General features: G+C 39.8%; 1 protein-coding gene across 19 annotated transcripts in view; it reads right to left on the reverse strand.

Moving 5' to 3' along the window:
• rims1b (regulating synaptic membrane exocytosis 1b) overlaps positions 1 to 15,565 on the reverse strand; it is a 137,092-nt gene that overhangs the window by 62,537 nt on the left and 58,990 nt on the right. For all 19 annotated transcript variants that reach the window (XM_056254351.1, XM_056254355.1, XM_056254350.1 and 16 more), the window contains 2 exons: positions 13,799 to 14,067; positions 4,860 to 5,734 (listed from right to left, as the gene is read on the reverse strand). In XM_056254351.1, the coding sequence (XP_056110326.1) occupies positions 4,860 to 5,734; positions 13,799 to 14,067 (1,144 nt within the window). The remainder of the gene's footprint in view (positions 1 to 4,859; positions 5,735 to 13,798; positions 14,068 to 15,565) is intronic.

Raw genomic sequence — 15,565 nt, forward strand, 5'->3', positions numbered from 1 at the left:
ACTAAGTGTCTATGCTCTGACGCCAGGTCAGGCCGTCCTGGTGGCACTTCGGGGTGAGTACGTTCCCCTGAATAGTGACTGGCTGGGGTTCCTTCGGTTTCCCCAGCCACATTCCTTAGAAGGGACCCCTTCTGATTGAAGTTGTGGTCCTAGGCCTTTGAGCAGGCCCAGGTAGGCCTTTCATTTAACTATGTTTATGGAGGTTTTCCTGTGAGGCTTATACCTTGGGCTATGACCGTAGGGAATGATGTCACTGACAGCCCAGTGTGACCTGAGGGTGAGTGGATCTAGCATTTCATTTGAATTTTCTGGTTCGGACAGTTGTCACTGCCTGAGGGCATGCACTCCCCTTAGCATGGCGGCGTGGGTATATCGTTCCCCATAGCGTCGATGACGTATTGTTGAGTTCCCTTCGAAAGGGAACGTCTCAGGTTACGACTGTAACCTTTGTTCCCTGAGAACAGGGAACGAGACAATACGTCTCCCAGCCATGCCTCGGGGCTTGCCTGCCGTACAGTCCCTTCAGACGATAAGGTGATTTGTCATGTTTGCAAGGCGCCCTTATATACTTCCAGGTCGCACGTTAATCATTCACGTTAATGATTCACGGGCTGTCGCCGGTCAATGTGATTGACGTGATTTGATAGTGATTTCAGACACCTGTAACGCCTGAGGCGTTCCCCCATAGCGTCGATGACGTATTGTCTCGTTCCCTGTTCTCAGGGAACAAAGGTTACAGTCGTAACCTGAGACGTTCTTCAGCAAAATACATGCAGTTTTGTTTTATAACCTCTAGAGGACCAAAAGCAACATAGTGTACCTTTAATGTTAACGTTAACCTGCTTTGTGAGAAATTATCCTCTTGAATTCGGAGATATATGTGTCTTTGCAAGTTCAAAGGTTCAGATCCAGATAAGTTTGATCTTGACTCCTCCTTCAGGCCGCACACAAAGAAAATAATACACAGCAATACTAAGACTGTCAAACTAAATTTGGAGCAAATTTATGTGTGTGTATTATAAAAGTCCATGTAAAAAGGAGTCTTTTATTAATCTCACTCTGCCTGTCAATCATTTTTGCTGATGTCAAATTGAATAAATGTCTTTACAGCGTTAAAAAAAATTAACTGTGTTCAAAAATTAAATGCATGCGTGATTTTGACAGCCCTAATCAATAAATGTTGTGGTTTAAAAAGGCTAAGCATTTGACATTTACCATACAGGAATAGGGAATTCTTCCACTTTAGAAACAGTATGATAGTCTCATAAAGATTAGCTAGATTTACACTAATGCTATAAATGAATAGAGTTTATTTAACTTAGGGGCGGCATATAACAGAGTATATCTGCCTTCAGCAACAAAGGTGAGAGATGTTTAATAAAGTGCCAAACCCCAAACAAGATAATATACGGCCTAGTATAACATTTTACAGTTTCATTTGATCATCTTGATTGCATTCCTAAACCTGTCGTACAACTTTAATGTATAGTACTATGCAGCACCCAAGAACACCCTCTGCACATACTGAATGAAACGAGCTATTCCCTTGGCAATCACTGACATTATGAGCTTCCATCCAGTATTTACTTGTCCTAGTTATTAAGAATGAAGTCAAATTAGCTCTGCATCTGCCATTACAAACTTAATGCCAAAGAAAATATATATTCATATTGCCCTACAAAGACATTATGACTCTTATTGGGTTCCTGTCCTGTGTTCTCAGCTATGCTACCTAGTGTTGGCATAGTTACTGTATTTGCCTTTTTAGGACAGCATAGGAGGAGGTAACATGAGGTGATAAAGAGAAGATGGGATTGGTAAATTACCCATGTCCGATTCATGTTGGAGCATGTTTGGCATTATGTTTGCACATGGTAGCTTCAGAGGGGTTTTCAACTTCAACTTAAAATAAACTCTCTTAAAACATATAATCTTTTCCACCACAATATAATTTCTATTAAATCTCAAATTATGTACTGTGATTAATAGGATTTGTCAATGAAAATGACAGTGGATCCTGAATAAAATGGCAAACTCATTTGTCTTGCTAAGGCACATTTCACAGCTAGCATTTTTTGTATCATAAATGCACACAATTGAATCATATCTTCACCTTTTTTTGTACAAAACTGTAATTTAACAAAATTACAGCTTGATTAATCACAAACGTATCATGCTGGGGACTTTCAAAACCATGCACCCTTGCAGCTGAGAAAAATGGAAAGAACCTAAGCATAATCGCATTTAAAGGTACAATATGTAAGAATTTTGAAATAAAATATCCAAAAATCACTTGCGCAGTGTGATATGGTTCTTGCAGTTGTGTAATTACAATATCCCAAAAGTCTCCAAAGATTTTTTATTTCAGAGAAATTCCAATTTTAAATAAGTGGCCGTCCCGGAAAAAAAGGTCGCCTGTCAATGACGCAACATCCGCGCTATCCTCGGTTTCCGTTCATACTGCCATAGCCATGACGTAACCATGTCGACAGACGTGGACAACTGCATAGTGCGTAACGTTTAGCGGCACGCAGTTCTTGTTTCTTTCAAACATAGATCATGGCAAGCAGACTTTTGGACAAACAAGGAGAACTAAAATGAGAATCAATTTCAGCGTGAAGTTTTTGAGATGCCGAGAGCTCCACGTTCGCGACTAACTTGGACTTGACAGAGCTTCACGAGTCACGACTTGACAGCTTTATTAAACAGGTGAGCAAACGTACATAAAACAAATCAATGTTGTATAACGTTAGCTCAACATGATGAAATGTTAGAATATGGTCAGTATGTTATTCTAATGTTGATCTAGCTTACTAGCAAATGAACTAACACGTAGTATAACATTATAACTTTCAACACACATTTAAATGCCACTTAGTGTGATAGTGTAACGTTAGACCAAGTGAAGCAGCGCTGCGTTACCTCACAAGTTTAATTCTTCAAATAAACTGACCTGTGTGAGTAATCCAGCACTTGCGGGTAGTTCGGTAGAATTAAATGTCCTTATTCCTTTATATCCGTGGGACTCGCGTGTGATATCTGTCTCTTTAGCAATCACGACCTGCTTTATACCACAGTAATGTTAAAAAACATGAATGTTTGCACTCATCTATAAACATTATTAGATCCATCAGCTTGACAGCAAGTCCCATCATTCAGCTCATCACTGCGTCATCAACCTACGCTTTTGTTATTGTTGGAAACTGCGCCCTCTTGTGGCGAAAATATCTTACATATTGTGCCTTTAAAAGCTGAAATGGGTTACCCAAGGATGAATATGAAAAAGTCCCCAAATGAAACATGCTGCATCCCAGGACTGACGCAGGCCAGTCAGTCACTCAGTGGTTTTATGTGAGAGAGCTGCTGACCTAATTCCCAAATCTGGTTCCCTTAAAATTTTCCAAATAAACAAATGCAGCTTCACTGCATGAATAAGTGGGGGGGGGGGTTTAACATACCTAAGGCTCAGGACTGATCATTATGGGTACACATCATGGTTCAACAGCTACAATGACGTATGTAAAATTATGCTATATATGGCCTTGATGTGAAAATGTATGCACAAGTAAGACATAAACTTATAAACCATTAAAGATGACAGAGGTAAAAAAAAAAAAAAAAAAAGCAAAATAAAAAACAATTGTACACAAATTTGCTACCACAATATAAATATATAATGCTACTATTGGACCATTCTGAGCTGACTGAAACTGACTGAAGCTGTGCAAACACTCTCACACACTCACATGCAATTCACAGTAGATAGAAAACAAAACAGAGATATTTAAATGGATGTTAATTAATGGCATTCATTGAAGCCAAACAAGTGAAGTTTGCACTTTTAAGATTACATCCATAAAGTGTGGGGTAGGGTTTTACTATTAAATCGTTCCTGTTTGGCATTTTTGTGCATTTTGATGCAGTTTGAGAAATATTGAATCGATTACCGTATTGTATGTGAGTTAGCTGAATAAAGAGCATAGTTAGACTGTATGAGATTTTTTTTAATGTTTTTGAAATAAATCTCTTTTGCTTAACCAAGGTTCAATTTATTTTATGAAAACACACAGTAAAAACAGTAATATTGTAAAATAGTATTACAGTTTAAAATCATTGTTTTCTATTTTAATGCTTTCAAGATTTAAATGTCACATGATCATTCTACTATGCATTCTAATATTTCCTATTATTATCAATGTTGAAAACAATTATTCTGATTAGTATTTGTGAAAACTGTTTTTCAAGATTATTTGAAGAATAGAAAAAAAATATTTTGGAACATTATTAATGCCTTTAATGTCATAAATAAATGTAATGCCTTTAATGTTTTAATCAATTTAATGCATTCTTGGCAAATAAAAGTATTAATTTCTTTCCAATCAAAATATTGAGCAATTGTGTTTACTGTGTACTCTATACTACTAAAACTACTACTAACAGAAGGGAGAAATTCGCCAATATTGAATTAGTCCTCCCAACTGCTGCATTTTTTTGACAATATTACATGACAAAAAAAGCAACATTCATCATGGTGTTTCATAGCCATTACCCGATTTAATTTTAGTTTAGAAAACCTGCTAGTTGAATAGCCTCATACAATAGTGCCAGTGCTATGTAATAAAGAAGCACACGCACACGCACACAAATAAACACACAATGAGTCTGTTTACTGCTGCCATGATCACTAAAAATATACAGAATTCAAATAAATATTTCAAATAAATTTAAATTTATCACCATATTTACCACTGTATTAGAGTATGTAATGAGACAGATTTTGTAGTGTAATACTTTTTAGTGAATTTGAGGCTACAGTTTGACAATAAATTTAGCAACATATAAAAATTTCATGCACCTACCTTTTTCACTAATACTTTCAATCTCCACATCCTCACAGCTGGTGTATTCAGGAGTGGAGCCACCCTCTTCTTCAGAGCTACTGATGGACATCTGCCTTTTGTTGAGGCCTCGTTTGGGTCTATAGGCTCGTGGTGGAGGTGGCCGTAACGTCTCCGATTGGTCCGAGCTAAGAGAAGAATCTTTACGCATGATTTCTGCAGCCTTTTCTCGCTTAGCCCTGTGCAGAAAAGCTGCGGACCCAGGTTCCAGATGCCCCTTTGGGCCCCAGTCCTGTCCGTCCCTGAGGTCTGGGGGCCCTGGAGGGCCTATGTGAGGGATACCGTGGCCCTGTTTAGCGACGGATCCTTGTCCCCCAACACCACCCCCCACGGTCCTATCCATAGAATAAGCTCGATGATTCTCTAAAAGGGTCTTGCGGTCGTCGTTGTTAGCTACTCGTTGCCTGCTAATTCTATTTCCAGCAGCCTCAACCCCATCTTGGATCAATCCCACTTCGTTGATGGCTAGGTCACTGTGATGACGCTCCTGACGCATTTTGGACACTTTGGCATGCATACGCATTTCCTGTTCCTCCTTCTGCGGTTTAACAGGGTAGCGGGCTAGGTTCGGGTCACTGCGGTAACGGGTCTGGTACTCTTCTTCTCGTCTTTGTCGCTCTCGCTCTTCCTCCTCTTGCCTCCTTCGCCGCTCAGGATGGGTGGGATCATCCTCTGGATATTCCTGTGAGTGCCCTTTCTCCAATCGTCTGCTGTCTCGCTTCTCACCTGGAGCTCGATCTTCAGAGGCCTGCGATGACAACCTGGCTGGTCCACGTCTTCTCTCTCCACGTCCAATCACCTTTCCATTCTGCTCGTGTAGGGACACGGGTCTCTTCCTATTATTGATTGGACATAAGTAGGAAAGACTTTGAGATATAGTATTTGGAATTTCCAAGCACCAAAGCCAATTTGCATTTACAACTGCTATAATATTAGTTATTTGAATAATACATAGCTCAACACCTGTTAACTCCTGTGTTTCAACATTTGGGAATTCAAATGCAAAAATGATTTAGCTGAATATGCATCTGACAGGAAGACAGGAAACATACGTCATTTGTTTTAAAGAGATTATAAGGCAGGAGCTGCAGTCCACATAGTGCCAGTTGAAAAGAGGTCAGAATGAACAGATTTTGTTGAAATGTCCAGCTTAAAATAGAATAAATTGTATGTTGACAGTAAGGATATGTAACACCGCATATTTTGTAAATTCAGTTCTGGGAAGTGGGAACCCAATGGCCAGTGGACTAATCTGTCTTAAAGAAGCCTGTATAACTAGGATTGTTTCACATAACCCTGGAAATACTTAGAATTTTAAATGTCATCTTAAAAATAATTCATTGTAAAAGTAATTCATATGAATTGAGTGCTTTGATCCTAGACTTATAAAGAGACACAATCTCTTTACATTATTAACTTTTTTAAGAATTATGAATTATGGTAAACTGAAGCTCAAACGGTCTTGCTTGATTGAAAATAATCAGTAACACCAATACAGTTTGTTCTTACGTGCCAAGTGAGAACAATTGAGCTTTTGTTTACCACATCTGATGTGCTCTATGTGTGTTGATCAATGTTTAAATGTGAATAAAAGCCTTGTAATTAAAACTAAAAGTAAATTTTGTAATTTCATAAAAGTTGTAATTGCTAACTAACACATTCGTTGCGTTAGTTTAACTGACTTCTAACTAGTCTGTGTTTAATACATTAAAGCTTCAGTCCGCAGTTTTTCCTCTCATCTCTGTTCGAAATCTGCAATTGCAGTTATTCGCGGAATTATCAACTTTACGTGAGTTGTACTTCGACACGGCACAGCGCGGATGAACACAATGTTTGAGGAGACTGTGAGGCTGTCAGTCACCGCGCCGGTGTGGATACTGGCATTCAGAATCACAGATTATTCTTTTTGGAAGTATGACCAACATAAGAATTTTCACCGGAAAATGTCTGAACAAGTAAGTAAAATCCACTTTTGTTCTGGTTCTGACATTGCAGTAAATCGCGCTGATTAAATCTAAAAATCGCTTATCATATCACGCAAAACCGTGAAAATTATACTTTGTTCTCAAATTGTTAATGTTAACAACGTCAGCATTGCGTGACTACATGTAATGTCCTTCCGATATGTATCCTTGTTTTCGCATGGGTCCGGTTGCAGTCTCTTTTTTTCTGTAGCCACTCCGAAGTCCGAACGAAGTCTTTTGCATTTTACAACGGGTGAATCTCCAGTTGTCACTGGTGATTGTCGTTTGAACCTTTCTGGATCCGCCATCAAATTGATAAGTTTAATTATATCAAGTGCTGTGAGAAAAGGCTATAAATCTCCACCTCCAACATCCTCACACGCAATATAGCCTACTAGCCGAGACTCCTTCTTTATGTGAACAGATGTGACGTAATGATGCAAAGACATGCTCAAATCTCCCGCGGATATCCACCAGTACCACTGGAATTAAAAACATTATTACAAGTTTACCGCTTTGAATCGAGCTAAGGCAAGCAAATAGTTTTGAACACTGGCTGGTTATGTATTTTCTCAAATATGTATTTTGGATAATTTTTAACCCAAAAAAAGCTACGGACTGCAGCTTTAAGTTAACTAACAGAATAACATGTACTATATTATAGCAGTATATTACGTTGATACACTTTGATAACACAATACTTTTCTGTGAAACTGCTTTGAAACTATATTTATTGTGTAAAGCGCTATACAACTAAACTTGAATCGAATTGAACACTATTGTAAAGTGTTTCCAAATCTGCAATGCTCATACAGTAGCACAGGGGTGTACAAACTTGCTCAAGGAGGGCTAACATTCTGCAGAGTTTAGGTCCAAATTGCCCCAACACACTTGCCTGGACGTTTCTAGTCAGTCTGAAGAGCTTGAATAGCTGATCCAGGTGTGTTTACCTAAGGTTGGAGCTAAAACTCTGCAGGACAGTGGCCCTCCAGGGGTATGTTTGGACACCCCTGCAGTAGCACAAGATGCTTAAAGGCACACTATGCAGGAATTCCGTTTTTGTCAAACAGGAGTACTTGTATTTAACGTTACTGTCGTAAATACCACTCACGCAGAGTGTCTCTGCACTCACGGCCTGATACCCCTTCGAAGCTGTTATATTAAAGTAACACTATGTAGTTTTTCAACCTTCATAATCTATTTCCAAGACCCTTGTGATGGTACATCGACTTACAATAGGTTGAATGACACATCTGCCATAGCCTGACGTGGTCTGTATCGCTTTTACTTGCACTATGTAACTTCGGGTTTCGGGTAGTAACCGAAGCACAAAAAGAACTACAAAATTCGACTGCTTTACGGCAAACGTCACTTTCCCCACCACTTCCTTAAATTGTCTGTGGCCATTGTTGATTCCAAAGCCGGTGCTGGATAAACAGCGAGCGCGCGCGTGCGACAGTAGGCTGCGGTAGGCTAAATTATTTACGACAGCGGTAATGGACAATTCCGCTTCCAACCTGTAGGGCGACCGCAGAGGAAAAGTTCCTTGGTGTTGCTTTAAGGTATAAATCTTGCATAGTGTGCCTTTAATCACTGGATAGGTTTTTTTTGTTTTGTTTATTGAAAGTGTTTTTTATTTCAGCTGAATTTCAGAGAAGATAAGGCAACGTTTTTTACCACAATTCACTTCCAGCGGTAATGCAGGGAAAAAAAATATCCGAATGCTCCACGTGAACTTCGGTCTTCCGATCTTTTACCATTGTGTCAATTCTCAATTGATTTTGATTAATATGCGCGAGGGAGCGAGAGAGAGCAAGACAGTTTGAAGACGGTGAGAGTGCGCGCGCGCACGGCCGGGGCGCTCTCTCTCTCTCTCTGCTCGTTCTTTCAGTAACACCCGCCGGCCCAAAGTTGCAAGTGTGGTTTTTCCGCTCACAGGCACCAGGGAGGGGGGGAGGGGGGGGGGGGGGGGGGGGGGACGGCCATCATTCAACCGGAAAAACGTCATATAACCATTCCAATAACTCCGAAGCTGTTCAGTTAAGCTAAAAAAAACTGCATAGTTCCCCTTTAAAATATGGAGCAAGGTGTGACACAACAGTCAAAAGATTTGTATGGTTGAAGCGATGGTAATTTTTTACTGTGGTTTTACCATGCAGCAATACTAATTTAAAAAAATTATAAAAAAATCTAGTTGATCTTTCCCAAGAGGCAATAAATCAACCACTGTGACCTATGCCTAGTTGACACAATACCCAACAGCATATTTCTCATTGTCTGTTCTCAGTTGAGTGCCACCATCTGCTAACTCATTCAAGTTGTTGCCAAGATGGCGCCCGGTGGTGTGTTGTCTGCTCGTCTGGCTTCGTTTGTTTTATTGTTTTTGTTGTTTCTATTGTGTGTATTCCCCAAACTAAGCCAGTCCCTCTGGACTTATGATCCTCAAATGTTAATTCATGTTCAAACAGCCGTATCTAACCTCTCTGGTGCTGGTCAACGCCACTTTTATCCCTGGCTCACGAGATCTCTACCGCCTGAGATACTTCGTCCGACAGGGAATCTTGGCAGAAGGAAGAAACGCTGGATGAGACGTGGCTGTAGAGCAGGTGCGTCAGCGAAAGCAAAGAGAACCTAGATCGCCTTTTCTTCGAGGGCGTGTGATTTTCGATTCCCTTGTCTTCGTGCTGTTTATCCGGAGGTGTTGAATGCTGTGTTGAGGCCTTCTCTTTCAAGATCGCATTTCTTCAAGAAAGGCATAAACCTGGATAACCTGCGCTATCCGTGGAAGGTAGACGAGTGTGGAGGCTCAAGTGCGCTGACCGGGAACACGGCGGTAAGGATGGCATTAGTTCATGCCAGATCCCTTGCAAACAAGCCATTTATTTATTTTTACCATTTGCATTGAACAATTTGGACTTTTTATTCATTGTTGAAACTTGGCTGAATGCTACTGACCTCACCCCTATTATTGAAGCGACTCCATCTGCCTGTGATTTTTTTAGTTCTAGCAGAATTTCTGGTCGGGGTGGGGGCCTTGCCATTGTTTTTAATAAATGTTTTAAATGGCTTCATCAACTTCTTGGATTGAGTCTGCTCCTTCTGCTGATCCCGAGGAGTTAGGATGAGTTTAATGTTTAACTCTGTACAAATATCATCGTTTCTATTGCCCCATATAAGATCAAGGAAAAAAAAGCAAAGATGCAACCTTGGTTTAATGAACAGACTCGTGCTCTAAGACAGGAGTGTAGAAAAGCAGAAAGGAGATGGCAAAAGGTTAGGTTACACATTTCCTTACAAATTTTAAGGAACAGTTTGACTAAACACCAAAATACTGTAAAAAATTATAGATCCAATATGATCGCTAATAACCCCCCATGTGAACTATTTGCTGTCATTAATAGACATCTTTGCCCCAGTACGAAATGTAACTTGACTCCTTTGCTGATAACATGTGATTTATTTGTGAAGTTTTTTATTGTGAAAGTTAATGGGATTAGAGCTAGTTTTTCTACTTTGGCTTCAAACCCAGGTTTAATAGATTTAATCGGATTGAGTTTTAATCAGTTTGAACCTGTGTCACTCTCTGATATCAAGGACATTATTCTTCACTTAAAGCAGGGGTCACCAAACTTTTTTCTCTGGGGGCCACATTATCGTTCCTGACTGTGATGGGGGGGCCGGGTCAGCTATATAACATAGAATTGTATGACCCAGACAAAAATGACCACCAGCAGGCCTCATTGTGTAGTAGAGATTACTAGCCTGGCACAGCCATCCCCACTACTATATCCACACTACTATATCAACACTTGATTCCGAGTTTGGCGAAGGAATACATTCTGTTGTGCAGCCAGTCCGCCTATCGTCCTCCAAATCCTGTCTTCTCTTGCTTGCCCTCGCAAGCTAGCATACTCTTTGTGGCGGGTTTCGTGGTGACGATGCAGATTATATTCTTTGAAAACCGTCACACTTTCTTTACAAATAATACAAACTGCATAGTCCTTACCAGAGGTGTAGTGGTAAAAAAAGAGGTGGGTAAGTTAAACTATAAATTCTGGTGGACCACGACGTGGTCACCCAGTAAGGTGGGCCACTGCCTACCGGTCTATGTGTATCCTGATGACATTGCTATAGGCAGGGCTCGACAATAAGCCTTTTCATACGCTTGTCCTTCGGACAAGTAAATCTGTTGTCCGAGTAAAAAAGTTTCTCGTCCGGATTATTAATTTTTTTTTTTTGTGTGTGTGTTAATTTATTCTGAAACAATATTCTCATCAGTGTTCAATTAGCTTTGATATTTAAATCGGCATATTGCAATATTTGCACCTTTAAAGGGCATCCCCTCCCCCAATATTATTAAATGTATGCTTCATCTTTCTTTTTAAATTCCTAAATTTGATCAATAAATTCAACTATTTCGAATAATAAGACACTATAGGGCTGATCAAATTAAATCATTTACACTGAAAAATTACAATTGCATAAAATTATGTTATGAAATTGATTTAAATTTACAAATAAGAAATGTTGGAAAGAATGATCTACTTTTAAACATAACACAAACCGCCAGTAGGTGGTGGCAGGCGACCATCATAATGAGTGAGTCATTGATTCATTCATTCAAACGATTTGTTCAAACGGCTGATTCATTCAAGATTGAGACAGATGTTTATGAATGGGTCATTGAATCTTTGACTCAATCGATTCGTTCAAAATGCTGAATCATTCAGTAATGAAAACAGGTTGAGTGTTCCTGTGAGATGTGCCGTGGTTCTGCTGTTTCGCTGCTGAAACAGAACAGAAACAGCCAATATTGCATCTAAAATGTAAGTGACTTAATTTTATGTGTTTATCGAACTGTTGTAGGAAATCAATGTCACATTTTCAATCGTGATGGTGTTCAGGAAAAATAATTGAGGTTGCTTAACATATGTTAAAAATATAAAAACTGACTGTGTGTGTGCGCTCATTTGTGTAGATTTCTCCTCGAGAGGCTGCGCGAGCGTCAGCAGCGCAACCTTACCGTCAGTAATAGTCAACAACACTGACAGTAATGCAGCGCAATATGAAAGAGTTCGTCTTAGGTTTAACAACCTATGAAACTTATAATTAACAATATGAAACTAAAACGACATAAGCTTAATTTATAGCTATTTAGAGGTGGATAAACGCACTTTGGAGGTGGGTAAACGCTATTTCCGAATATTGGGAGGTGCATAAACGGCGTTTACGTGCGTTTAGCCTCCACTACATCCTTGGTCCTTACACTGAACAAAAAAATAATCGTTGGTCCACTGTTCTTTGAAAACTCTGCAATCTCTATCAACTTTTCGTTTAACGCTAGACATTTTGCTGTACCCTGCGCGTGCGTTGTTGGGTTAAGTAGTGGGGGGCAGAGGGGCTGGGGGGCCAGTCAAAGGGGGGTGGCGGGCCTGAGTTGGCCCGCGGGCCTTAGTTTGGTGACCCCTGACTTAAAGCGTTCATCTTGCCCCAGCGATGCCGTCCCGTTGTGCATGTTTAAGGATGGTGTGGACATCGTTAGCCCAAGCATTTTATCCATTATTAATTGTAGCCTCCAGACCGGGGTTGTGCCAGTATGTTTTAAGCAAGCTATCGTTGAACCTATTTAAAAAAAATAAAAAATCTGGATCCGTATGATTTAAAAAATTATCGACCAATATCTAAATTACCCAGCCAAGCCAAGATATTAGAAAAACTACTTTTTTTAACCAATAATAATATCTTGGATAAATTCTAATCTGGCTTCAGGTGTGGGCATAGTACAGAGTCAGCACTTTTAAGGGTTGTAAATGACCTCTTGCGATGCTGGTAATCATGCAGCTTTAATTCTTTTAGATCAAATAGTGATGACTCAGGGGCAACACTTCTTAAATGTCTGGAGGAAGTAAAAACGTGGATGGCCGATAACCATGTCCAATTAAATTAACAGAAAACAGAAATGATCATCTTTGGTCGTACAGTTTGTAATAAGACTGTAAATGATAACTTAGGAGCTTGGGGCAGCTACCTACAGGGTCAAGTAACAAACTTGCGAGTCATTTTTGATTCCTTGCTGAAGTTTGATAAACAGATAAAAACTGTGGTTCGGAACTGCTTTTTTTTATCTCAGGACAATAGCCAAATTAAAATTGCTTCTCTCAACATGTGATTTGGAAAAAGTAATTCATGCTTTTATCTCTAGATTTTATAGATTACTGCAATTCCATTTACCTTGGGACTTATCATTCGCATATCGCACGTCTCCAGTTAGTTCAAAAGGCTGCTGTAAGATTGCTAATGAATGCAATGAAGACAGATCAGAGATCATATTACTCATTTGTTATCCTCATTGGGCTGGTTACAGTACAATATAGTATTCATTACAAGATTTTACTATATGTTTTTAAAGCAGTTTATGGAATGGCTCCAGGATACTTGGTGGAGCTCATTAAGCCTTATAAGGCAAATATATCACTAAGATCCTAAAATAAGCTCCTGTTAACTATCCCACGAGTACTACGTCTTAAATCCAAGGGTGATCGTGCTTTCGCAGTTGCTGGTCCGAGATTATGGAACGACCTACCCTTTTTTGTTAGATCTTCCCCAACATTAAATATTTGTAGGTTTCGTCTAAAGTCTCACTTGTTCTCTCTTGCATTTTAAGTCACTCTTTTAATGGGTGTTGTACTTTTTTATTGTTTATCTTGTTGTTTTGTTTTCGATCATTTGTTATGTAGAGCTGTTTTGATTTAGATAATTTGTAATGTACAGCACTTTGGAGCTACTGTGTAGCCTGTAAGGTGCTTTATAAATGAATAAATACAAATACAAATACCAGTAAATATGCACTACTGCACTGCATGCTTAATTCTGATCAGTAGGGCCACTGAGATATATATATTAGGACTGGCATGTGTGTAAAAATTTTTGGCCTACTTGTCTCGTGGTGGTTCACTGCGGGAGCGTGAGGCGGGCATTGTATCTGCTCCCTTGGTGGGGTCACCAGGACCAGCGTTGGGTGGCAGAGTGTTGTTAGTGCCCGGAGCCTGGGATCTGGAGCGCAACCTCCTGTCCTTCTCCAACTCGGGGCCACTGAGGGGAGCACCCACACTAAGAGGCCTAGCCCCAGGGCCTGATGAAAACCATTCTCCTGATTTAGTTAGAATTTCCTGCTGTTTCCTGCACAGGTTACATACCCACATCACCTGCATAGACAAATACAAGTGTTATTAAGGGAGGCAGCGATTGATGATCATTGTAAACTATCAAGATGTACAGTACAGCTAATACTTGAATTAAATTATGTTATTCTTTTACAGTTTTTCAAAAACATTTAAAACAAACAAATTTAAGACAAAGAGACAGACATATATATACATAACCACATAATATACTTACATTCAGTACATACACACATTCACACTTTAAAACACATCAAACACTGGACTTTCATTATATACTGTATTTAGCCAGCACAAATTCAATCTAGTAATTTCAATGAAGGAATAGGAACTGACAATGTTGAGCAGGTGTAAATATGAGCTGCAATATTATTCAAGCAATTCAAGTCAACTAGACTAAACAATCAAACTCTATCAGATATAAAAACACTTATTTTCAATTTCATCTACTACTTTACACAGTTTCCTACACTTGCTGGACTGGGCTAATTGGTGGCTATATTTTGAAAAGTGATTCAAAGATTGTAGATCTAGTAGGGCTGCCCTCTAATAGTCTGCCAAATGTTAGTCAATGAAAAGAGGCTTAGTCGACCAAATTTTAATTAGACGGTTAGTAACAGAAAAAAAAACTCCACACGGCCTCGTTTACACTGTCAGTGAAATGTGACCCAATTCCGATTTTTTGCTCATATGTGACACAGATCGGATGTGTTCTATGACAGTGTAAGCAGGAAAAATACCCATGCATTCGGATATTTCGAGATCGGTTTCAGGCCTCGTTATGTGGAAGTACATCAGATATGTGCCAATGCTACTGTCATGTAAACAGGCAGATCGGATTTTCTGAGGCATTAGGCTACGTATCCGTGGTTTAATGATGCAACCCCAACGCGCATCTGCAAAGGGACGGAATGGCCTGACAAAAGTTGTGTCGTCGTAGGAGATGAATGTGGACACACGTTGACACAACAAAGGTTGGCTTGCTCATCCTAGAATTTCGGACCCACTGCTCCTCGTTAAAGCCCGCCACGATCTCATGAAAGTGCGTATCTATAGCACAAATTTTATTTCTCGTGCCATTTACGCCAAAAATAGTTTTTGCGTACATATGATAGGCTACGCCGTTTTCGCGTGCATATGATATGCACTTTATGGCGTGTAATACGCACGCACTCTACACCCCTAATCCTACCCAAGCGGTTTACAGTGCGTATCATGCACGCAAAAACTATGTTTGGCGTATAAATGGCACGAGAAATAAAATTAGTGGTATAGGTACGCACTTTCATGAGATCGTGTTGTATGTTCCCACCAGTCCTGAGATCTCTCTCGCACACAATAACTGAAGCATATGCGCAGGCTGCAATGATGGCCTTTTTCGTCCTCCTCCGCCTCAAAATCGTGAAGATGTTTGGCAAACTTCGCATACATCGCAAAGCTAGCATCAAGCATATTTCGCGTCCGTCCATCTGTGCAAGAACCCCCTTTAAGCATGCACGATGTTTCAGATATATGTCAAGTG

The sequence above is a fragment of the Rhinichthys klamathensis genome, unplaced genomic scaffold, assembly GCF_029890125.1.
Source record: "Rhinichthys klamathensis goyatoka isolate OS25496 unplaced genomic scaffold, OSU_Roscu_1.1 h1tg000111l_1, whole genome shotgun sequence".
Taxonomy (NCBI): Eukaryota; Metazoa; Chordata; class Actinopteri; order Cypriniformes; family Leuciscidae; genus Rhinichthys; species Rhinichthys klamathensis.